Source organism: Onychomys torridus, chromosome 4 (assembly GCF_903995425.1).
Source record: "Onychomys torridus chromosome 4, mOncTor1.1, whole genome shotgun sequence".
In the NCBI taxonomy this organism is placed as follows: Eukaryota; Metazoa; Chordata; class Mammalia; order Rodentia; family Cricetidae; genus Onychomys; species Onychomys torridus.
Window position 1 is genome coordinate 105,590,292 of NC_050446.1, and position 26,102 is coordinate 105,616,393.

At 46.5% G+C, this 26,102-nt stretch overlaps 1 protein-coding gene across 4 annotated transcripts; it reads left to right on the top strand.

The window, feature by feature from the left end:
- Positions 1-3,431: 3,431 nt before the first annotated feature.
- Positions 3,432-6,940, top strand: Ap5s1 (adaptor related protein complex 5 subunit sigma 1). 4 transcript variants are annotated; one of them, XM_036184826.1, is made up of 4 exons: positions 3,450-3,498; positions 3,595-3,751; positions 4,331-4,533; positions 5,847-6,940. In XM_036184826.1, exons 3-4 carry the CDS (start codon positions 4,358-4,360, stop codon positions 6,271-6,273), a joined length of 603 nt encoding a protein of 200 aa, XP_036040719.1. In that variant the 5' UTR covers positions 3,450-3,498; positions 3,595-3,751; positions 4,331-4,357; the 3' UTR covers positions 6,274-6,940. The 4 variants fall into 4 exon arrangements, with proteins under 4 accessions (XP_036040717.1, XP_036040719.1, XP_036040720.1 ...); XM_036184825.1 differs by having other exon boundaries at positions 3,464-3,508; XM_036184824.1 differs by having other exon boundaries at positions 3,432-3,751.
- The last annotated feature ends 19,162 nt before the right edge of the window (positions 6,941-26,102 follow it).

The window sequence follows — 26,102 nt, forward strand, 5'->3', positions numbered from 1 at the left end:
GGAACTCACTTTGTAGACCAAGCTGTCCTTAAACTCACAGAGATCAGCCTACCTCTACCTCCTGAGTGCTGGGATTAAACCACACTGACAGGCTTGTTGCTTCTCTTTCTACCTGCTGTGGCTACTGCACTTGTCTGCATAAAACCTGCTAGAAATACCCAGAGGACTGTCCTCAGCTCATGAATGGATAGATAACATGCTTTACTCTTCCTCCTTCTGACCCCCAGTTTTAGACAGTATCTTCAGTAGCTCAGGTTGGACTCAAATTCATTATGTAGGGCTGGAGAGATGGCTCAGAGGTTAAGAGTGCTGCTTGCTCTTCCAAAGGTCCTGAGTTCAATTCCCAGCAACCATGTGGTGGCTCACAACCACTTGTAATGAGATCTGGTGCCCTCTTCTGGCATGCAGGGACACATGCAGGCAGAATACTGTATACATATAATAAATCTTTAAAAAATAAATTCATTATGTAGCCGAGGCTGGCCTTGAACTCATGATCCTCTTGCCTTTACCTCCCCAGTGCTGTAATTACACACATCTGAACCTGTTGTAGAACGTTCTCCTCCAAGTATAACAGCCACCATCTTCATCAGACTTGCAGGAGACTCCCCAGATCAGGCTTGTTGACTGCTGGCACTCCCATAGGGAGTCCCGAGTGAATGTGTGCTTTCACAAGAGCATGGCCTGTCGAGGAATCCAGTTGACTCATGGGAAATTTGCAAAGCCCATCTGGGCCAGGCATAAGAGGGATGGCAAATCTTTTCCAGGAGCCAATGTCTAAGTGTTTCTGAATGATGGTTCAGTGTGTGCAAAGACTGGCAACTCTGGCATCCTCCTCCTGGATGTGTACAGCCTGAGACTGTTTCACCTACAGAGATGGCCTTCGGAGACTAGCCAGCTTCTCTCCCTGGGCTGTGCCTAATAAATAGGCTGGAGGGACTCATTCTCCCCCCTCAGATGGGCTCTGGCAGAATCTTTTGTTTTGACGTCATGCTGTGTACAGAAGCGGTGCAGGTTTGTTTGTGTCTCCCAGGGAATGCATTCTTGTGATAGCGCCATATCAGGCTCTCTACTCTCTTTCAGATCATGTCCGTCCTTCACCATCTTGGTCAAGTTCTCCCCTGTTCCTCTCTTCCCTCCATGCTGGCTGCTGTGGGAAGTGGAGCTCATGCTCTAAATACTTTCCATTAGCACTGTGATGTGTGACTTAGTCATCTGCTAAAGGAGAGACTATGTCCAAGGTTTTTTTTTTTTATATTATAAATCTGAACCATGCTTAACTCAAATCTTGTATCTTCCTATTTCAGGGATAGGATTCTATTATATTCTTAGCTTATTTATTTTTGAGAAAGATCTCCCTATACACCCTTAACTGGTTTCCTCTGCCTCTCCAGTGCTGGGATTGAAGGAATGCATTTTCTAGCTCTTCATTCTTTTTAAAACCAGAATTCAGGCTGGGCAGTGGTGGAGCATGCCTTTAATCCCAGCACTTGGGAGGCAGAGGCATGTGGATCTCTAAGTTTGAGGCCAGCCAGGGCTACATACACACACACACACACACACACACACACACACACACACACAGAGAGAGAGAGAGAGAGAGAGAGAGAGAGAGAGAGAGAGAGAGAGAGAACACAACAACAAAAGAATTCAAAGTAAATGATTATTTTAGTGGATTTTCTAGATGGTAAAGTGCATGGCTAACATGAAGTAGACACTACTAAACTGGTGCTTTTGATCATGTCAGAGTCAACATTCGTGAATGTTTGCAGGGGGCCCAACAGGTCAAAATCAGAAGAGGTCAGCAGCCACAAGGAAAGGATCTCCCAGGGCACTCCCACAACAGCCCTTAAGCAAAACTCTCATGGGAGACCTCCACTGTTGCCTTTCCCCAGCGCTCGCCAGGGAAGCCTGTGCAACCACATTCATCTGGGTCCTCCACTGTCTTCCAGGGTAATGGCTCAGTGCACTCTTCTCCATACACTCACACAAGGTCAATTCTCCAGTGCTTTTGGACTTGACATGGACTGCTTGAGTGGTGAACACAGGCCAGGATATCATGTTCCCAGTGCCCCCAGCAGCCATAGACCTCTGCCAGTTCTTTGTTACAATCTGCTGGCAGACATGAGGCCTGGCCCAGAGTGATAGGGACTGGGGACCAGTAACTACTGCCAAGAATAGAGCCAACATCATTCCCTAGCTCTCTGATTGAGGGCCCACACTGCCTCTGGGCCCATCCTTTCATCTGCCCCTGCCATCAAACCCCCACACCCTGGGCACTCACTACCTGTTACCCTGCAAAATGTCCATTCTTTTTTTTTTCCCCCCCTTTGGTCGGAGCTGAGGACCGAACCCAGGGCCTTGCGCTTGCTTAGCTACCACTGAGCTAAATCCTCCTTCATGGAGGTCTTTCTTCAGAACCCCTACGTGGGCCACTCTGCTCCTTCATTCTGTCCTCAGACAGCATTCAAGTAACTACAACCCTGGCCTTGGGGAGTGAAGACGGAAACCTTGGCAGAGATGTACCCCGAGAGGGAGTCTACTCTGAGGGAACAGCCCCGGTGGGGACTTTGAGGCACAGAACACTGAGGCATACGTAAGGAAGCCTAAGAAATTCACATGCCTTGCAAGAGTTAAAGAATGTGGTGTGCATCCGCAAGCACCTCTTAGCCATGTTTCCAGACTGGACCTTCACCCTAATGCTGGAGCCTGGCACCACCTGGTTCTCTTAAGTTCTAAGTACCTCTGATGGCTTTCCTGTGAGGAGTTAAGCAGCGACTACCAAAGGGGGAAATAGCCTTAAATAACTTGCCCCAGCTGTCACTATATGGGGTTTCCCTGGGGGCTAACGAAGTTGATAGACCTGCCAGGGATACGACGACATCGACAAAGTTGGGACTGGAATTGGAATCCTACGTCAAATCCAGGACCAGCCTTAACCCACCAAAGGAACCAACAATAAAGAATCTTCACAACTGCCTACATATTCGAATCTCCTTCCAAAGTCATCACATTCTGGGGTAAAGTCACATTCCTCACAGTCTGATGTGAGTTTCAGCAGGCAGGTCTCCGCTCCTGCCATTCGGTCATTACACATTACACCGCACGCAGCGCAGCGTAGCTCGGGGATAGCGGTGCAGGGGACCTCGGTGGAAAGTTCCGCTCAAGTCGCGGCGGCCTCAGCGCCCCCTGGCGGCCATCCTCGCGGTGGCCAGGCCGCAGCTAGTCAAGGGGTTTCTAGCGCCTCCAGAGAAGTTCCCCGGCGCCCCGAACGCTCCAGGGTGCTTTCGCAGCCAAGGGCATGGGCTGGCCAGAAGCCTGCGCGCCCTCGGGAAGTAGGGCGCCACGCCGGGACCACAGACCCAGGGCTGTGACCGGACTACAACCCCCAGAGTGCAGCGCGCCGCTGCCCGCGCGAGGCAGTGACGCAATGGGGCCGGCTGGGGAAGGGGGAGCATGTTGGCCGGGGATGATGACGCGCCCTCCTGGCGGCAGAAGGTGACCAGAGGTCAAGGCCTACAAATCTGGGTTCCCTTCCTGAAGCGGGTTTGCGAACTTTCCTGTTGAGTAACTTTGAATTCTTTATCTGTTTAGCCTTAACCGGGGCTAACCACTGTGTCCTCTCAGCCTTGCGTCCCTGGAGTCGCCACTGTCTCACGTTGTCCAGAACAGCCGGGGACTCCCCATGTATCTGTGGCTGATTTGAATTTCAGATCCTCTTGCCTCCACCTCCCGAGGGCTGGGATTTCAGGTATGTGCCACCGTCTCTCATTTTTGAAATAGTTTTGGTTAACTAGATAGATCCCTTTGGATCTATCTCCCACTTGCTTTGTACTTTTTCTCCCAACTGATCAGTTACAGATACGGCATTTAGAGGTATTTTCTTGTGTGTTTTCTAAAACAAAGACATGTTCCTACATGCAAAACCAAATGGCGTTGATCAAGACTTCCATCTCATACTCCATACTTAGACGTTGTCTTAATGGTGCACACTGTGGAGTCTGGGTTATTTTTGTTCCAGGAGCAGGCATTCCATTCAGCTGTGGTCTCTTGAGGTCCTTCAGTTCGTTGGTTTCCCCTGCACTCTCAGCACCTTGATGCTTTGGGAGATTCCAAGATAGTTTTGCAGAAGTAGGTTTAATATTGTATGAGATTTCTCCAGTCATGGTCCTTGTTCTGTGATGCAGACCAGACATTACATTATTCAGAGGCTAGGCGTATCTAAGTAGATAGGTGATCAGTGTCCAACCACAACCCTCTCTGGACACACTCCCAGGCCACACCCTTCTTGAGGGTGCCTCCTTAGTAGGGGTTTCACTTTCTCCTCTAGGTTTCTGGCTTCTCTGGAACACCCACCATGGTCCATGCCTTCCTCATCCATACCTTGAGGGCCCCGAATTTGGAAGATACAGGCCTTTGCCGAGTGCTCTACTCCTGTGTGTTTGGTGCTGAGAAGTCACCCGATGATCCGCGGCCACATGGTGCAGAAAGGGACAGGCTTTTCCGCAAGGAACAGATTTTGGCCGTGGCCAGGTAATGTCACAGCCCAGCCCAAGCTTCATCAAACAGAGCTGATTATGAGGGGCGCTGGAGAGGGACAGTGTAAGAGGACTAAGAATCAATGTTTCCCCTGGTCTCCCACAACAGTTTGTAAGTATTACTATGAACAAGAGTTAAAGAATGAGACTGTCATTACGATGGTTCTGGGAATTTCATGTACATTATTTAATCCTCACAGTCTTCTGGGGTAGCTGTAGTGATTATCTTCACTTTATAGAAGAGTACACTAAAATACGGAGTGTGTAAGACACTTAACCTGCCCGAGGCTATGCAACTAAAAAGTGGCTAGAAATGGAGATTTGAGTATAGGCAGACTAATGCAAACGAAACATGCTTTACAGTGGAGATCTTCAGAAGACAGAGAACATGATCTATTAGGACCCTACTCAGGGCTGCTGAATGCCAGAGACTCAGAGCAGTTTTGGAAAACACTGTGTAAGAGAAGTAGATACCCTGGGACCTTCCCACCCCGGACCCACATGAAGTATGCAGCTCCTTGCCAGCTCCCGCCACCCCTTATTCTCAGCCTGGTTCCCTTCTTGCAGCACAGACAGAGAACTAAACAATGGCTTTTTAGAGGTAGTTGTTTTGTTTTGAGACAGAGCCTAATTATCTAGTTCAGGCTGTCCACCACCTCTCTGTATTCCAGGCCGACCGTAAACTGATCCCCCTGCTTCAGTCTCCCGATGCTGGGCTTATAGGCGTGCACCACCATACCTGGCTAGACAAATGGCTATAAAGCCATATTCTGTGAGTGACCTAACCTAGAGCGGGATTCGGGAAGCAGCGGAGGCAGCCTCAGCAGTTACATGGGAGGTGCTCATGACTTGGCGAAGGGTGAAGGGTTGAGAGGTCAGATGGTCCCGCTGGATGCCTTTGTTCTTCTCATCACTTAGGTGCCTCTCTGTGGAGGAGGCTTCCATGAGGCAAGGCAGACAAGACCTCAGCTCCTCATCCTTTTCCAGCCCGAGAAGCAGTGTTCAGATCCTGTCTTCTCTTGGCCATTTAGAGCAAAGTGGTTCAGAGCCTACAGGCTGGAGCCTGGATTTCTGTATCATCACATTTCCCTGGCTCTGTGTCCCTGGGCAGATCACTTAAGCTTCCTAAGCCTAAGTTTCCTTACCTAAGATGTGAGATATTAGCAGCTCCCAGCTACAGTAGAAGTTGTGAAGTTGACACAAGTGTCCGTGTCCGTGTGTGTGTGTGTGTGTGTGTGTGTGTGTGTGGTGCCTTGGTGGTCTTCCCAGGCCTCTCAGCTGGCCAGACTGACCTGACGCCTCTTCCAGACAGGTGGAGTCACTGTGCAGGCTGCAGCAGCAAGCATCTGGATGTCCCTCCGCAGACCTGCAGCCTCAGTTCTCAGATGAGCCTGTGTCCTTGCACGAGGCCCCTCATGGAGCCTTCTACCTGGGAGCTGGGGACCCTTTCCAGGAGCCGCAGACAGTGGTGTGGCTGGGTGTGCTCTCCCTAGGCTTTGCCCTGGTGCTGGATACCCAGGAGAACTTGCTGCTGGCTGAGAGCACCCTTCGGCTGTTGGCCCGCCTCCTTCTTGACCACCTCCGGCTGCTGACACCAGGTAGCAACTTCTTGCTGCGGGCTGACCGCATTGAGGGAATCCTCACCCGCTTCCTGCCACATGGGCAGGTGCTTTTCCTCAATGACCAGTTTGTGCAGGATCTGGAGAAGGAATTCAGTGCTGCTTGGCCCCGCTGACCCTCTTCTAGAATGAGGATTCTTGCTTGTAAGGACAAAGAGGGAGGGTAGAAATTACGTACTTCAAGGAGAAGTTTGGCATCTGCCTCTTGCCCAGGCTGCTGCCTAGTCTGATGTTTGGCAGCATTCAGGACAGATTGATTGGCCAAGCTGGCAGAAGAGGCCTGGGTAGAAGACGGGAGGCTGGCTGTGCCTAGTCTCAATTCAGTGGACTTGCAGAGCATCCTGAACCTGGAGCTGCCGTGTGACCTCTCACACTCCGGAGTGTTCACCATGGTAATCCTTGACTCCACTTCCTTCCCGCCCTTCTAGCTGCCTGCACTGGAGCAGTTAATGCCTGCCAAGACTTTAGCTCACTTTCTCTGTAACCCCAGCACAAAAGAAGTCTTTGAGACTCCCTTTAAGGGGAAGAGCTGGGCCAGTACCCTGACAAGCCCTGGGGCCCTGCCTTTGCCCATCATCAAGGATTTTGTCAGCAAGGCCTGCTCTGCATCCAGCTCCACCACAGTTCAGAGCAAGGAGGTTCTAAATCTCCGTATGTGCCAAGCCTATATTTATCTGCCAGGCAAGCTGAGAGCTAACAGTTTTTCTCATCTGCTGGGTGGCAAATGCCAGGCATCTGGCCCAGGTGATGTTTTACTTTGAATTAAAAATAATGGCTGTTTGACTTTGTCTTCCCTTTTTGTGCACCTGGTGGATGCAGTGCCCTCCTGTGAGTGAGCATCTGCCTGAGTGACCCCTGATCTCCTCGACCTGCTGCTTGCTCAGTCACCCTTCTACGAGGCTCCCTTTTGAGGCCTCCATTGCTCCTTGGTTGTTTCTCTGGGCTCTTTTTGGATGGTGGTACTTGCTTTTCGCTGTAGTGTGTGTCACAGGTGGTTGGTCAGTGTGGATATGGGAGAAGCAGAGACGGAGGCATTTCTGGAGGGCAGTTCTGACTTTCCACTGTGGGACCTGAGGATCAAGCTCAGGCCACCAAGCTTCCTGGCAGGCACTTTTACCAGCTGAGCCATCTCACCAGGGCATGAGGTGTTTTTTCCAAAGTAAAGTGAAGCCCTTTTTTATTTCAGAAATGTTTTCCCAACTTAGGTCGTTAAGCAGCTATTGTGTTTCATTGTTCCATTCAGACAATCCAGTTGCGCAGTAGGTAGATCTATTGCTAATCTTTCCCAACCCTAAGTGTGGCAGATATCAGAAAGCTCCAAGTTACTTTTGGAAGATGGCTTTCTTGTTTACTGTGAGGAAGGAGTCACAGGGCAGTTCTGCAAGGAAGGCACAGTTTACCTTAACCATGGAGGGAACCTGCAGGCTGCAAAATGAGGCTCAACTGTGTCCCACACCTCTGCTATCTAGATAGTTCCAGATCATCCTTCCAAGGGGGTTGGATCTCACAGCATTCAAATGCAGTTTCTTCAGCCTCCTCCTCTCTGCAGTGAGATGCCCGGTGCTCAGTACCACCCCAGCATCTCTAGATCTCATGGAGCATTTGTGTCTCCAAAACATCATTTGCTCTACATTTCTGATTCTGTTGTGTTGTCCATTTCACTTGGGTCTCAGGACATATTACTCTTCTTTCTGTTTTTCTCTCTAAGCATGTAACACATGCTGTTTCCACTGATGCTCATTCACAAAAAAACAAGCATTTGCATTTGGTTATAGCTGACTATTGTGAACATTTAGGGAGATAAAGTTATACAGAACAACAGAGGGGAAAAAAAAAATCTCATACTTGATTATTGTAACATCCTGGTATTTGTCAGTTATCAAACACTGTAATGAAATTCCTGAGGATGGGAACATTTATAAAGAAAAGAGGTTTATTTAATATAGGCATAATTTTCTGTCCTGCCAGCCAGCTCCCAAGTAACCACACAGAGACTTATTATTAATTGTAAATGCTCAGCCAATAGCTTAGGCTTGCTACTAACTAGCTCCTACAACTTAAATTAACCCATTTTTAAATGTACTTTCTACCCTGTTGCTTGGTACCTTTCTTTAGCACAGCATGTTCATCTTGCTTTTGAGTCTCCTTGAGACTCCATCCTCTTTCATCCCAGTGCTCCTCCCTGTCCACAAGTTTGCCTGACCTCTTCTTGCCTGGATGTTGACCATTTAGCTCTTTATTAAACCAATGAGAGCAACACATCTTCACTGTGTACAAAAAAACTATTCCACAACAATTTAATTCCCAGTTTTGAGGTTAAAGTACAGCACTGGCATCAGCTTAGCTCTGGCGAGATCCTCATGTTAGGTGGCAATTCAGTTGCAGGAACATGGGTAGGGAGAGGAAGAGAAAGAAGGGAGCTGGCCACACAGGAAGCTAAGAAATAGACAGGAACTAGTCATGACCTCACAGTTCCACTGTAGGTGACAGCTGGGGGTGCCTTATTCCATATTCTAAATTGTAAGAGCATATTTGTGTGTCTTTGGAAGGACATATATCCATCTACTGGTGTGTTCTGAGTTAACCTGCAATCTTGATATCTCAGGATGAATGCAAAACTTTGTGGCCTTGGTGTCAGTGAACACCCCCTGTATTCCACACACAGAGAGGGAAAAGCAGAACCCAGATTCAAGCCCAGCCACTTGAGTGAGACCAGACTGGACTTTGGAGTGATCGGTTGTTTTTGTTTCCCCTTCCCATGTAATCAGCCTGCTAAAGATGAGGGGAAGACAGACTTGGAGAATGATAATCCTCTGTCTTCTCAGACTGACCTCTCTGAATGGAGTGCGGTTTGAAGATTCACTCTTTTTGAAAGGTTTTTATTTTATGTGTATAAATGTTCCGTGTGTGTACCGTGTATATGTGTGCAATTCCCTGGGGTCAGAAGAGGGCATCTGATCCCCTGGAACTGGAGTTACAGATGGTTGGGAGCCACCATGTGGGCGTGGGAACCAAACCCAGGGCCTCTGTTAGAGCAGAATGTGCTCTTTACTATGGAGCCATCTTTCCAGCCCCAAGATTCAGTTCTTGCTTCTGTTCACTGGCATCTGTACGTGTCCAGCAATGAGGTCTGAATTCAGATATTGGGATTACCTTAACTACCTCTGAAAGGTCTGCCGTGTACCAGTGTTACGACCCAGATCCTAGATTTTCTGAGAGACAAACCCCAGCACTTGGATTCCCCAAAGTTCCCAACCATTCTTCCAAGGGGGTTTGAATCATTCCTGGTCTCTGCTTGGAGCCTTTGCCTCCAACAGTTCTCAGGTTGTCACTTTCTTCTTTTTAAGTTCAGGGCTGGGGAAAGGGTTCACTGGGTCAAAACACTTGGAGTACAAGCATGCGCACCAGACTTTGAATCCCAGAACCATATAAGCCAGACTCAGTAGCCCACATCTGTAATTCCAGTGCTTCTGTGGTCAGAAGGGAGGCCGAGACAGGACAGTGCTGTGGGCCAGCTCATGTGGTGTATATATACACAATGGCAAACAACAGAAAAGAGCCATTTTCAAACAAGGTGGAAGGCAAGGATGGACCTCCAAGATTGCCCTTTGACCTCCAGGGTGCCTCATGCGACACACCTTCACACATCACACTCACAAATAATATCTTAATTAAAATTTTGTTGTTTTGAGGGCTGTAGTAGAAGGTCAGGTAGAAATTAACCCATAGTCCTTCAGAAAACTGTGGGTGTGGGTGTGGGTGTTGGGAGTGTGTTGCTAAGTAGCATGGTTACCTAACAAAACCTGATCTCAGCATGACAGGGAACAATTAAATATATGCACAGTGTCGTTTCTTTTTTGTAGCCAGATAAATATCTGTGGGCTTAGTGGACACTGAGGATGGGCCTCTCTCCTTGTGCCCTAGACACTTTAAAGACCAGTATAAAGTCCGTCTTGTCATGTCAAGCCAAGCAGTGGCCCCTCTGGTCTTTGCCCACTTTTTGCCTTGAGAGTGCTTCAGTTTACTAAATTCTTTTTTACTGTGATCCTCCACCTACGCTATGCACTGCATGTCTCTTTCAAATTAATTTAATAGAGGGTGTAAGAAGCTGGACAGATGAGTGAAAACTAGCCTAGCATGTGGTCGCTGCTTAAAGAAAAAAAAAAAGAAGCCGGACAGAGAGCAGAGCGAGACAAACCTGGTGTCAGTTTCTATTTCTAGAATGTTATTATTTGAGAGAGAAATCCTGCTTCATGGCAGGTGGTTTCTGGGGAATCCTTGGGGCTGGGAACTCTGAGATTTCACCATGCAACAACCTTTTCCACTCAGTACTGGATACAAAACCCAGGACTTTTTACGCTTAGCAGGCATTCCTCCACTAAGTTACACACGTAGCCCCATGCAGGGATTTCTCTCTCCTGAGATTGGAAACGACCGGCTCAGAGTCCTGTTCCCAGGAGAGCAAGTTCTTTCTTCCCCTGAGTGTTCCAGATGGGGCTAGAGCTAGAACTGGACATTAGTACACACCCATGATTTCTGTCCTGAGGGAAAGCAGGTGAAAAAGTGGCCTGAACGCCTCTCAGGAGCAGTCACCTGATTTATGGTGGCAAGGTCAAAGCAGCTTCAACCAGGCCTTGCCAGCTTAAAGGGCCACGAGCATTTGGAGCAGCAAAGATTTCACCTGAGGCTGGAGAGAGGTGGCATCTGGGCATTGCTTGGGAATCAACACTTGAAGGACCAAAAATGATATTAAAAGCCTTTGGCAGTCCTCCATTTCATACGGTTTTGGATGTCCACATGGTAAGATAAAGTGCTGGCAGGCAGAGCAAACTTCAGCCTCAGGGAGGCCCAAGCAGAGGCTGGACAGTAAGAGGCAAACACAGAGCAGCAGTTTCCTGGGTCCACAAACAGTAAGTCAGGAAGTGGAAAGAAAGGAAGGATCCTAACCACTTTAAGGAGGAAAAACATAAAAGCCTCATGGTCAGGCATAATTAAAAATAAACAAAGTCTGCAAAGACCTCCAAACAGTCTGGAGATGTAAAACTGGCGAATGAAAGGGCAATGGGGAAGAGGCTCACAGTACCTTCCCCAGAACACTTGGTCGTCAGTACTTGTACAGTGGGAATGTTGGGGCATAGCCTGGCCAAGGGATCCAAGTGAATTTCCTTAGTAACAGGACAGACATGCTTATGCTGCAGCACAGGTTTCAAGTGTCAGGAGTGCTACACCTGAGCAGGCTTGGTGGCACGTGCCTGTAATCCCATAGGGAGGTGGTGGAGAGGCAGGGAGAGTAAATGCTTCAACCCTAAATGGAATACAAAGTGAGTTCAAAGCCATCCCTAGCGACATGGTAAGACTGTCTCAAAAAGCAATGAATAAATAAATAAATAAATATTTAAAAACTACACCTGAGGCAGATGAGGTGGCTCAGTAGACCACTTAGGGGGAGACCCTGGATTGAATCTAGCCATAAAACAGAAAGAGATAGACAGACAGACAGACAGACCAACACATTGCATCTGAATCTGATCAGGAAACCTCAGACAAACCCAAACAGAAGGAAATGTTTTGAAGTTTTTGACCTGATCTCTGCAAAAAGAGCAAGACAGTGAAAGCCAAGGAGCTGCCACAGTTTAGGAAACTAAAGACTTAATTTAGAGCATTGTGGGATGGGGTCAGGGATACAACCTGGAACCCACAGGTTTTCCAGGGTACACAAAAAAATCTAGGAGGCTCTGCAAAGTTGGGTGAGGAAATGCATCATGCTTTCCACTAATGGAAATGATTTTTTTTTGAGACAGAGTTTCTCTGTGTTGTTTTGGTGCCTGTCCTGGATCTCTGTAAACTAGGCTGGCCTGGAACTCATAGAGATCTGTCTGGCTCTGCCTCCTGAGTGCTGGCATTAAAGGCGTGCGCCATCACCCTCTGGCTCCTTTCTCTTTCTTTCTTCCTTCCTTTCTTTCTTCCTTTCTTTCTTTCTTTCTTTCTTTCTTTCTCTCTTTTTAAAGATTTATTTATTTTATGCATATTGGTGTTTTGCCTGCATGTATGTCTGTGTGAGGATGCCAGATCCTCTGGAACTAGAGATTCACAGCTGTGAGCTGCCATGTGGGTGCTGGGAATCTAACCTGGAAGAGCAGCCAGCCATCTCTCCAGCCCCCAAATGGAAGTTTCTTTATTCGATAATGTGTCATTGTGTAACTCTGAAGGGTGTACCCTGGGAAACAGACCTGGTGTCTCTTTAGGCACTAGGAAAAAGCAGTATCTAGATTTCAGAGTGCCTTACCACACCTTCAGTGGTGTAGTCTGGACAGATACCTTGAACTCCAAAATTAATTCAGGCCTCAGCTATGAGGTGGAGACTGGTCAGCCACAAATGCTGATGTTATTTCCAGAATCTGAGACTTAGTTGGCAAGAGAAATAGGATTCTCCAATAGAGAAACAGAGGCAACTTTGTTTGTGCTGGTACTGATTCAGCCAACTCACATCCAAAGGCTGAACCCTGAGCACATTGGGGCTTTGCCTTATATACACTTTAGCCCTTTTGTCCCCTTATGTAGTGACATACATTTTCACTGGGGTTGTGACACTCAATTGCGAGTGGGAGAGAGTTGCCATGACATTAAGGTTGCAGGGATGACCTAAAGCTGAGCACTTACGCCCCAATGCTGATTACACCTTGCTATCTTGTCTTTGTTCTGTGGAGGCTCGTACCACACCTGAGGTGGTATAGTCTGCACGAACGCCTTGGACTGTCATTTAGGTACTTTATTATTATTACTATTATTATTTTTTTTTTCTGAGACAGGGTTTCTCTAGGTAGCCTTGGCTGTACTGGAACTCACTTAAAAAAAAAAAAAAAAGATTTATTTATTTATTATGTATACAATGTTCTGCACCAGATCTCATTACAGATGGTTGTGAGCCACCACGTGGTTGCTGGGAATTGAACTCAGGACCTCTGGAAAGGCAGTGCTCTTAACCTCTGAGCCATCTCTCTAGCCCTGGAACTCACTTTTTAGACCAGGCTGGTCTAAAACTCACAGAGATCCCCTGTCTCTGTCTCCCAAGTACTGGCGTTAAAGGCGTGTGCCACTGCTGCCCAGCTAGGCATGTTAATATTAAGTAAATGTAACATACCCTAGCTAGTAAATTCTATTACAGCATTATGGAAGTTTTTGGTATCTTTCTATAAATTTAAAGACATTATTCTGGCTTATGCACTTTACCAGACAGCCCCAGAAAATACTGATTCAAACAAGGGATCACATCAGTGAGGCAAAAAGAACAACAGAGGATAAGAATCAGACCCTGGAACTGGGTGTGATGGTACACGATTTAATGCCAGCATTCAGAAGGCAGAGGTATGAGGGTTCTCTGTGAGTTCAAGGCCAGTCTGATCTACATAGTGAGTTCTGGGACAGCCAGAGATGCATAATGAAACTTGAAGAGGCCTAACTTAATATTAATGCAGCCATGACAGGCTGCAGACTAACAATACTGGGACTGGGCCTCACCATTACAGTAACCAGGAAAAATCACAAACCGTACCCTGCGAGGGACCAATCAGAATTGAGACAAACAAGTACTAGATGCTCCAGAACATTAAGGATAGCTTACATCACTTGTATATAGGCTGTCGATTTCCTTGTAGCAACACTAGTACCAATCACTGTTTGACAAGATTTCTGTTGCCTCACTCCTGCCCAATCAGGAGTTCAACTCCCATCTGAGTCCAGAATTCTCCTACCCCCATCCTTTACTCTTTGAAAACTTTGCATCAACTGAACTCAGTGTTCTCCCTGACCCGATCACTGTTTCAGAATGGACAGAGAACCCAAGCTCGAGCTTGCAATAAAGGCTCTTTGCTTTTGCATATGAACTTGGACTCCTGGTGATTTCTGGGGGGCTCATGATATGGGCATAATAAGACTCTGTCTCAAAATAAATACAAATATAATCTAATATAAAAGAGAATGAAGGCCTAGAAACATATTCTTCCTCCTCCAGGTCGGCCTCAAACTCCCTATGTAGTGGACGCTGACCTTGAACTCCTGATCCCCCTTCCACCTCCCAAGTGTGGGATTACAGGCATCCATCACCACATTGTATAAACTAATGACTTGAGCACTCCATGGTATGCTAAGGGGAAAGTTTTTATTGTAGATATGAGAATGAGAACAACCAGAGACATCTAGAAGAGTCCAGATCAGAGAGAGAAAGAAGCAGACTGGACATGGCCAGGGCTATCTGCAAGAGAGAGAATAGCAGGGCACAGAGAACAGAGAAAACACACTGAGAGAAGCAGGAGCACTCCTCCCACATATACTAAATAACAATTAAAAATAAGAGAGTCACCCAGCTCAGTCCATCTGAGACAATCAGCTCCTAACAGAGACAACTCACTGCAAAGTATTAAAAGGACCAATATTGGCATCGGGCACAAGACACCCCAAGACCGTTCTCAGCACAAAGGGGATTTATTTGTCCTAGAGAGACAGAGGGCAGGAAATAAGAGACAAAGATGGGAGATAGAAGATGAGGGAGAAGGGGAAGGGAACAAGGGAGGTGGGAGGGATATTTGCCCCGGAGGGGTGAAGGACTGCCTCTGGATAGAGAGGAGACAGATGTGACCTGTAGGCAAATGGTTTATGAAGGTAAAAGTGGAAACCCTGTGTTAGGATGAAGTGTTTCATTTTGATTAGGCATGTTAATTATGTTAATTAGGTGAGCCGATTGCTGGATTTGAATACTTTCATGCTGGACATTGACAGTCAGCCTCCAGAGGAGGAAGTAGCCAAATAAGGGAATAGACCTTGGTGGCTAGCTTTAGGAATGTGATCTAATGACTTTTAGCAAGGCTGAGGGAATGGGAGAGAAGGGCAAGGCTGCCAGAGTTACGTTTGCCGCACTTGAGCCTACTAGAGCCCTTCAAGTATGAGTGAGTCCAAGTATTGTGCAGCAGTCTCCTCTGAGTTAAAACGTTCAGTGTTAGACCGAAGCTTATTAAGACAGAGGATGTTGGGTCTGAAAAGACGGCTCAGATGTTAGGAGCACTGGCTGCTCTTTAGAGGACCCAGGTTCAATTCCCAGAACCCACATGGTGGCTCACAAACAGCTGTAATTCCAGTTCCAGAAGATCCAACACCACTTTCTGGCCTCCTCAGGCACCAGGCAGGCATATAGTTCATAGACATACATGCAGACAAGACACTCATACTCATAAAAATTTTTTTTAAAGACACAAGATATCCTAAGACAAGATGAAAATGCTCCATCCTGAAGAGATGCTGTCTCAGTCTTCAGGAAGTCCCTGAACTGACCAGGCTTGCTGGGTCCTTTCCTTCCCAAGCACATATAAGCAGCAAGGACTGCTTATAAGCAGCTGCATAGAAGAGGTTCAGACTCCACGAGCTGCCTGGAAGATACACTTTACAGCATGCTGTGCTGCCTACAGGCTGTGCAGTGTGCTCCATGTTCACCGCTTTCCTGAGCTGTCACTCATGATGGGAGCACTTCGGTGATGCAGCTGCCTTTGAGTTCCTTCTTGTGAGTCACCCCAATAAGACCCATTGGTTCACCAAGTTGGACTTAAGTGAGATCCTTACTTTAGAGTCTAGAATTCAGACTGTCATAAACTCCCTATCTGAATTTCTAAAATGGTCTTATTAAACAAAAAACACAGACCCAAATATAAGGGTGAAAACCTTAGATCAGGGAAATAGGGAAAGCCACCAGCCAACCTTACCTCACCAACTCTGCAGTTTCAAAAATCGAGTTACTTCCTGTCTACCCACGCCTTTCTTGCCTTGCTGTTCTGCCCTCTCATTGTCTATCTTAGCCCAGCCACCTCACTTCCTCTTCCTACACAGCGCCATCACTTTCTGTCTGTCTGTACAGACCTCCAGGCCTCTATGGTTGGTACTGGAATTAAAGGCATGTGTCACCATGCTTGGCTCTGTTCCCTAGTGTGGCCTTGAACACACGGAGGTCCTGCCTGCTGAGGGATTAAGGGCACGTGCTGCCTGACTTCTTGTTTACGTAAAATGGCTTGCTATTTCCTCTGATCTCCAGGCAAACTTTATTGAAGCACAAATAAAAATCACCACATTTCAGCACAAATAAAATAATCACCACAGGTGTGAGTAGCTAGGAACTGAAGTCCGTGTCTCCCCAGGAATAGCGTCACACAGCACCAGGTAAGGCCAGAGCTGCTGCAGGCAGGCCAGCCCCACATCACCAAAGAAACAACTGTGGGTGGAGCAAGAAGTGCAACTACCCCAGCCGGCTCCCTCTTCCAGGGTGAAGGGCCGGGAATCGAAAACTACCACCTCCCAGACTTGGCGCCTGAAGCCGTAGATGTGACGTGAGTCGACAGATGCCACATGAGCTATTTGAGGGACAGAGGACATCTTCCTGCCGTCACTTGACAACAGGACTCAATGACGCTAGGGTCTAAAGCCAGCCCCCAGCAGTCTTGCCTCCTCAGTATTGAAGAGGCTTCTCAGAGCCGTGTGGATGGGGGTGGTAGCAGCCATCTCCACTTTTGACCAAGGTTTGGATGAGTTGTTGTTTTGTTTTGTTTTTTACTATTAACGTTTAAATTTTTTAATTTATTTTTATTTCATGTGCATTGATGTCTTACCTGTACATAATCTGTGAGAAGGTGACAGATCCTTTGGAACTGGAATTACAAACAGTTGTTAGCTGCCATGTGGTTGCTGGGAATTGAACTCTGATCCTCTGGAAGAGCAGCCAGTGGTGCTCTTAACCGCTGAGCCATCTCTCCAGCCCCCAAGGTTTTGTTTTTATTTTATTTGGATATATATATATATATATATATATATAGTTTTTGTTTTTCGAGACTGGGTTTCTCTGTGTAGTTTTGGTGCCTGTCCTGGATCTCCCTCTGTAGACCAGGCTGGCTTCGAACTCACAGAGATCTGCCTGCCTCTGCCTCCTGAGTGCTGGGATTAAAGGCATGTGCCACCACCGCCCGGCTTGTTATATTATTTTTTAAGACAAGGTCATACATACTATGTAATTCTGATACCCTTAAGCGTGTCCTCTCCCTGCCTCTTTTCGAGTGTTGGGGTTATAGGTGAATACTGCTGCAATAATGTGTGTTTGAATCCATTCAAGTGGCAGCACCTTGACCTTCACAATTCTGAGTCAACAGCATTTGTGCATTAAATTCCTTGACCAGAAAAGCGTGACTGTGCCAAGTGTTGGTGAGGAAGTGGACCGGACTGAAATGACCGAAGCTCCCACCGTCCTGCTGTTTCGAGCTGTGAGGCAGCCTCTTCGGAGAACTCTGGGAACTGCTGATAAAGCTAAATATAGCTCTGTCTCCTGTCAGGCATTTACTCAAGGGAAATGAGCACATAATCCCCAGAAAGACTTCCTTGTGGATGTTCATAGCAGCTTTATTCCTACCCATCCAAACCCGAGAGAGCCCAAATGTAAGAACGGAAAGAGTATGAACAGGAGAGATGGCCCAGTGGTTAAGAGTGCTCGCTGGGACACAGTGAGGACCTGAGTTTGGATCCCAGCACCCTCATAACAGGCTGAGTGTGACCCTCTGCCTCCTCTTTCTTGAACCAGACCATCTCTCATCTCCATCCTCAGTTGAAATAAACCGAAAGGACCGGGTATAATCTTCAGAAGCACACTTTCCAGTGACCTGCTTCCACCAGCTAGGCTGCACATCTAAAGTTTCCAGAACTTCCCAAAATAACAGCATTCATTGGCTGGGGTCCAAGAATTCAAAATATAAGCCTGAGGGGGAATTTCACATTCAAATCCTTAATAGAGACAGACTCGGAGAAGCGATTGGATGGTAGAGGGTAATGGGAGTGTGATGGTGGTAGCACACTGGTAATCTTAGCACATGGAAGGTGAAAGCAGGAAGATCAGAAACTCAAGGTGGGGGCCACAGATGGCCCAGGCGGGAAAGGCACGTGCTGTCAAACCTGATAACCTGACCCAACATGATGGAGGAACGGAACTCTCCTAGGTTATGCAAAAGGGAAATCCCCAAGCACTCTGAAAAAGGGCAGGCCCCTGAGTTGGTCCAAAATGATAGTATAGGCTCAGCTCAAGTTGGACTGTAGGATTTGGGGCAGACAGATCAAAGCCTGCAGCCAGCATTCCTCAGGAACCTGTAAAATGAGTTTCTGCCTGTGAGAAAGGGCCAGTTCCCTTGGCCTATACCTGTGGTTACATACCAAAGCCCAAAGCTAACCTCCAGGCTCCCTTAGTCTCTAGTGACCTCTAGTACCTGTTAGGAATATCAACCCCCCCACATCAGCCTTCTGGTTCTTCTTGTCTCCCCTGCCCTTCCCCCACTCTGCTAGCTCCCAGGCTGCTCCAGATTACAGCTCACTCCCCCCACACACACCCAGAGGCTCTGCCCTCTCTCTTATCATGGCAAGGTCACCCCCACCCCATATTCTCTTTTCTTACTTCACCCTGCTATTTTCTCTGCTCCCAAGAGATAACCCAGCCATGATGGACAGTCTGTTTCTTTTTCTCTCTGCTCTGGACTCTTCCAGATACTTCTGGCTTCTCTCTTTCATATTTACAACAAAAACCTCCCAAACCATGGAGGAGTGGTCATTTCTATGATTTCTTTACCGTGTCCTAGCTTACAATCTCCACGGATACACTGTGAATCACGAGCAAGCGCACACACACACACACACACACATACTGTAATGAAAACTTACAAGAGCAAAGAAGTTCAAGGTCATCCTTTGTTACATAGCAAGTTTGTAAGTATCAAGTTTGAGGCCAGCCTGGACTATATGAGACCTTCTGCCCCCCCCACCCCTTTAAGTGTGGGGAGGAATTTTAGGGCTATGGAACATTCCAGATTTTATTATTTTTCAAGACAGCGTTTCTTTGTACAGCCTTGGCTATCCTGGAACTTGATCTATAGACCAGGCTGGCCTTGAACTCACAGAGATCCACCTGCCTCTGCCTCTGGAGTGCTGGGTCAAAGGTATAAGCTACTATTTCCCTGCTCGTTCTAGAAATCCTGGAGCTTACAGCTGTAAACAAGAGAGAGAGACCCTACCACCAGACAAGGTCGAAGGTGAAGATGACACCTGAGGTCATCCTCTGAGTTCCACGAGTATGCTGTGGCATGCTTTTGTGGCACATGCACACTCATATACATCATGACTGATGTGGTTCACTGAAGGTAGATTCTGCTTCAAGCAGCCAAGCCTTTCCATGCACGAGCTGTCCAGAGTGACTTCTAGACCAACAGGTAGCAAGGGGGCTGAGGGCATGTATGGCCCTGAGGGGAAGCTGGATCCCTGGAGAGGCATGACCAGGGAAAGGTTCTTTGGGTAATATGATTGGCATCTTGGAGTGGAGCTTGCCTTCACCCGCTTAACCCTGCAGCTAACTGAGCAGAACAAAACAGAAGTAGCCAGGTCTGTGTTAATGATAATGGAGTTAGTTGGAGGATGGGCAGAGGGGTGAGTGGTGGTGGGGTGGAGCTGCCCTCCCCCAGCCACGAGTGATCTTGGTATATACTAGAGTTACAAGAAGTGGAAAGTTGACTGACAGGGTGCTCCACAATGCAGCTTCCATGAGGTCATCATGCTGGGGTGGCTTTTCATAGTGGTGTTTTGAGGTCACCTATGAGTTACCCCTTACCTGTGCTCTAAGTGACAGATGAGTTCATTTCTGCACTTAGGAAGAAGGAAAGGCTACCATAGGGGGAAGTTTTGGCTTTTAAAGGCTGTCATTTAACATTTTAAAGTTTAAAATCCTCTAATAATCTCTGTGCTATAAGATCTGATTGTACTTAGTCTCATTCCTCCACAGAGTATAAGAAAAGATGTTTATTTTTATGAGTATAGGTAGTACCTGCGTGTATATCTGCATGATACTTGTGTGCCTGCTGCCCACAGAGACCAGAAGAGGGTATGGGATTCTCTGAAACGGGAGTCATAGATGGTTATGATCCACCATGTAGATGCTGGGCATTGAATTTAGGTCTTCTAGAAGAGCAGTCGGTACTCTGAACCCCTGAGCCATTGCTCTAGCTCCCTCTCATGAATTTTGAATTGATGTCAAGTATATAAGGGCTACAGTAGACTTGTCCAGAGGAATAAACGTTCTGAATTAGGATCCAGTTGGTAGCCTTTATAGAAGTTGGTGTTGTCCCTTAAGGAGAAGGAAACCTGGGCATAAGGAATGTCTCCCCATTTGCCTTTTAACTATAAAATAGATCTAGCTGTAGTGAGGCATTAGAACTTAAGTTACCATCCAAGGGCCATGCTTTTCCACCACAGTTCATACCTGAGCCACACTGTGTTTAAAAAAATAATAAATGAGCCGGGCCGGTGGTGGCGCACGCCTTTAATCCCAGAACTTGAGAGGCAGAGGCAGGGAGATCTCTGTGAGTTTGAGGCCAGCCTGGTCTACAGAATGAGTTCTGTACAGGACAGTCAGGGCTACACAGAAAAACCCTGTCTCAAACAAACAAACAAACAAAGTCATCATTTGAATGAAAACATTGTTTGGTATGAAGTTGTAAAGTCATGGATAATTTTATTTTTCGGTCTAGGAGAGTTCCCTGAAGGACTGAGGCATGTGGGTATTGCCCCTTTGAAGCCCTTGGTCACTGTCTCTGGGCCTAACCACTGCTCTCTCAGGAAAACATAAGCTGATTATTGTTGAGACGTCATAGTGGGCTCAGTCTTCATGGAGCCCTGACCTGGACAAAAATGAATTGTGGCTATGAAATAGGGGAATAGAACAAGCAATAAAACAAAGCAATACAAATAACCAGAGTCCATAAACTGTTCATTTTATCTTACTTTATCATTTTGAAAGAATTTCAGATTTACAGTTTCCACGTAACACAAGTGCGTCTTGTACAACTGCCGTGCATCAGTCAGAGCAGAACAGAACAGTCACACGATAGAGCCATTCACGTCCAAAAGCTCGGCACAGATCTCACCTTTGTCTCACTGGTGTCCTTTCCTGTGTTTGGGGACCTGGCCTAGGATGGCACCTCGCCTTCAGTTATCATACCACTCTGTTCTCCTTTAGTCTGGAATAGTTCTCTGCTCTTCCCTAACTTTCATGACCTTGATGTTATTCTTTCTTTTTTTTTTTTAAGATTTATTTATTAATTATGTATATAGTGAGTGTTCAGCCTACAGGCCAGAAGAGGGCACCAGATCTCAATACAGATAGCTGTGAGCCACTGTGTGGTTGCTGGGAATTGAACTCAGGACCTCTGGAAGAACAGCCAGTGCTCTTAACCTCTGAGCCATCTCTCCAGCCCCTATTCTTTCTTTTTTCCCCTTTCTTTTTGAGACAAGGTCTTGCTGTGCAGCCAGGCTGACTTCCGACTTCGGATGTTCTTGCCTCTGCCTCAACCTAAGTGCTGGGGTCAGAGGCTGTATCACATGACCTGAATGTTTTTGAAGTTATTCTGTAGACCAGTGCTATCCAGTCTTAGATAGAAATGTTCTGTACCTCAGTGGCCAATACCCAGATGGATTTCACATTTGAAATGTGGCCAGTAGGGCTCAGAATGCCAGAGGCATGACATTGTCCCTTTTCTAGATTTTTTTTTTTTTTTTTTTGAGACAGGGTTTCTCTGTGTAGCATTGTGCCTTTCCTGGATCTTGCTCTGTAGACCAGGCTGGCCTCGAACTCACAAAGATTTGCCTGCCTCTGCCTCCCAAGTGCTAGGATTAAAGGCATGCGCCACCACCGCCGGCCTCTAGATTTTTAAGAGCTGTTGACAGGTGACAGGCAGGCCAGGAAGCTGGATTGTTTTGATGCCCTTTGAAGTCCAGCAAGGACAGGGCTATCTATAACCACTCTAGAAGGGAGTCCTTATAGGCCTGATGCTCTTTTTTGCAAGAATTAGATAAGAGGTCATGGTTGTTTGCAGCAAGATTAAATCACCAATACTCACCTTTAAAAAAAATGCAGCCTATCCTGGATCTCACTCTGTAGACCAGGCTGGACTCAAACTCACAGAGATCTGTCTGCCTCTGCCTCCCCAGTGCTGGGATTAGAGGCGTGCACCACCACCGCCCGGCTGCTTTTTACATTTTCAAATTTGTTTTATAGTCAAGGGGACAGTTGTGGAGATCGGAAGACAGCCATGGGGAATCTTCCACCATGCTGGTCCCAGGAATCAAACTAATGTGTGACTTGCTCATGCTGGCAGTTGTGAACTATCTACACAACTACCAAGAACAGTGCAGTGGTCTGAATGAAAATGGCCCCGTAGGCTCGCAGGGCGTGGCCTATTAGGAGGTGTGGCCTTGCTGGAGGAAGTGCGTCACCAGGGGTGGACTTGGGTTTTAAAACTCAACCTAAGCCCAGTGGCTCACTCTCCCTTCCTGCTGCCTGAGGATCCAGACGTAGAAAGAATTCTCAGCTTCTCTCCAGCGCCACGTCTGACAGCACTCTGCCATGCTTCCTGCCATAAGGATAATGGACTAAACCTCTGAACCGTAAGCCAGTCAGTCCTCAATTAAATTGCCATGTTACAGGCTCTTGTTATAGCAATAGGAATTCTAACTAAGACAAACAGTAATAAAATCTCAGAGTTCCAGAATTTTTGTCACATAACTAATTCTTTTTGGCAGCGGCTCTAACCTCAGTGATCTCCACAGAATCCCTTAGGCTTCTCTTTAAAAACTGTGCTAGATAGGAAAGTGTGACATTAAGAATGTCATTGAGAGCTGGGTGGTGGTGGCGCATGCCTTTAATCCCAGCACTCAGAGCCAGGTGGATCTCTGTGAGTTGGAGGCCAACCAACCTGGTCTACAGAGCGAGATCCAGGACAGGCACCAAAACTACACAGAGAAACTCTGTCTTGAAAAACCAAAAAAAGAAAAAAAAATTGATGCATTTTTTCAATTTGTGTGTGTGTGTGTGTGTGTGTGTGTGTGTGTGTGTGTGTGTTTTCCATTTATTGGGAGGGATAGCTGCCAATGCTTTTGGGAATTGATCCTCCTTCCCTCATGTAGATTACATGGATCACACTCAGATCATCAAGCTTGGCAGCAAAGTGCCTTTACCTGCTGAGCCAGCTCACCAGCTCCTGTTGATATGCTCAAGCTTGTACTCAGCACCTACAACCAGCTATAAGATATTTCTACCCTCTAGGCATGCCGAGGTAACTAATATGATTTCTTCTTCAGTACGTTTAAGAGGTCATGTACAATGGCAAGAAGCACCGCCTCCTTTGAGCCCAATAGCCCAAACTCATGGACAGAGCAAATACCACTACATTCCCCCCCACCTTTGCCTAAATAAGAAGGTTCTAAAATTAATGCAAACTATATACAATAAGAATGGTTATCAAACCTTTTCTGTTTCCTCTCTGCTGTCTGCTCTGCCTCTCTTCCCCACCTCTGCCAGGCCTGGCTTCTCCCTTCCGCCCCCTCTTCTCTCTAATAAAGCCCCTTCTAAGTCTGATAACCATGGCCCGTAACTCTTCAGCCGACCAACCAGCACCATTCATCCTTTCAGATAGGAACTCGAGCTCTGTCAGGCTGAGGAGTTGGTGAGCTTGTACAGTAACAGCGCTGCTTAATGGATAACACTGTACCGCCGCATTAAAACCAACATTGGTGCTGCGACAGAGCAGGCTCTCCCAGTGCTCTGCGTCCGGGACCCTGTACTGAGGTTTCTTCGATCTATGACTGCCAGCTTTTTACATTTACCTGGCTGCCAGACTGTTCTGCACAACACCAGCAGCCCAGGTTAGATCACCATAGAGCTGGAGTCCAAGGGTCATCGAGTATACCCAGGCAGTAAGGAACAGTAACAATCCAAAGAATCCACCTGGGCGGGTCAGTGAGCTCCAGAGCCAGCTTGAATTCACCTGGACAAGCACCTTGTCAGATGGCTCCACAGCAGCAGACAACAATCCTCCAGGACACCCTGCTACCTCAGAAGCCCCCTTCCCTACCCCTGCAAGAGGCAACTGATGCCCACCAAGTCACGTAGAAGCAGCTTTCAGGAGACACAGAGCCCCTATTCCTGTTCACCCACCTTTTTTATAATAAGCAAAGAATCTGGAATGTGGGAATTCCTGGCCACTCCCCTAGCTACGGAAATGTCTTAGAAGCCCAACATTCTCCTAGGATCAGATCGGTGCTGCCAGGAGCAATCATGTCTCCCATCAGCAGAATTCTAAGTTATCAAAACATTTAAATGCCATATTCTCTAGGTCTATGAAGTGTTTGAAGATTACCTGTCCATCTGACCTATGTTTCTGTAAGACTGGATAACCTCACTAACGTAACTATAGAAACAAGTATGAGTGACTGTAGTTCAGTAAGTCTTCTCTACTGAAATAACTTAAGGACTAAGGCTTCACATAACAAGGTAAACAGTCTGTAAGCAGATGTACCATGTAAGGACAATGACCTCAAGATTGTGACAATAGACAAAACATCTTAAACAGAGGTAGAAATGTATAATGCAATATGCGATATGACAACAATATCCTTAATATGTATCAATATACAAAATATCCCAAACAAAGGTAGAACATACATATAGTATGACAAATATAATTTCACATTTGTATCAATATATAAAATATTTCAAACAGGAGTAGAAATATATGTACAATACAACAAATATAGTTTTGTATTTGTATTAATATACAAATTATCTTAAATAAGAATATAAGAGGGGTTGGGGATTTAGCTCAGTGGTTCGGTCCTCAGCTCTGGAAAAAAAAAGACAAAAAAAGAATATAAGAATAGTTTATATTTGTATCAAATGTACAAGAATCCATATCAGTGCAAATTATCCAAGGCTGATAGTTTGCTAAATCAGTTTACTAGTAGATACAATAATCTACCTTACTATACTATACCTATCCATTCCCCTTTTTCTTTTCTAAAGAAGAATACTGAGTCTAAATTTAATTGTTCCACCCCAACCCCATAACCATCCATCCATAACCCTGAGAAAAATGAAACCTTCGGGAGAGGGGTGTCATTTTCTTAGACTGGCTTCCTGCTGTTTAGGGGGCAAAAATATCTCTTTGGGGTCCTGTAAGAAAGCTGAGGTAGTTAGGTCTCAATAGGACTCGCTGTAGAGTCTACAGCCAGTCTCAGAAAATGGGTAAGACTGTGAGATTCTGACTAGAAGTGTAGTATGATGGACCATCTCATCTTGGAACTGTCCTGAAGAATTATCAGTCCAAGGCTGACCATTGAGTAATGTTCTTAGGTACAATGGCATCTTTCTGGACCAAGTCGAGTTGTTGTTGTGGGGCCCCATCTTCTTTCTGTAGACTTCAGAGATTGCTATTGAAAAGACTTATTTTTCACTGTGGAAAACTTGAACATTATTAATATCAAAATGGAAAGTTTGGATTTTAGGATGACATGACATTTGAGGAAGGATTCCCTGAAACCAAGGACAAGCATGGAAAGAAATAGAATCCTGACAACAATGGTCCCTAGATTATTGGTTTTCTTCTGTCTCAGACCAGTCGGCTCTTCCAATATGAGACAGAATTTCCTAAATTTTCTTTTAGCAACATGCTTGGGTTTAGAGAAGGAGAGAGGTGACTCAGCGGTTAAGAGCGCTGACTGATGTTCCAGAGGAACCAGGTTTAATTCCCAGGTCATCTGGAGTTCAATCATGCCAGGATTTAAAAAAAAGTAAATGAAAGGAAGAAGAGACCATGTGACCCTGTTCTCTTTCTCTTTAAGAGGTCGTGTACAAGGGCCAGAAACACCCACTCCTTCAGGCCCTATAGCCCTGGGTCATGGGTAGAGCAAATACCGCTACAGTACATTAGTTTTTACTTCTTGTTGAAACATGTGACTGGAAGGCACAAAGCATGCATTATCTTGTCTCTGTTAGCTGAGCACCATTTAGCCACACCACCTATTCCACTATGGTGAGATCTTATCCCTGTTCGTG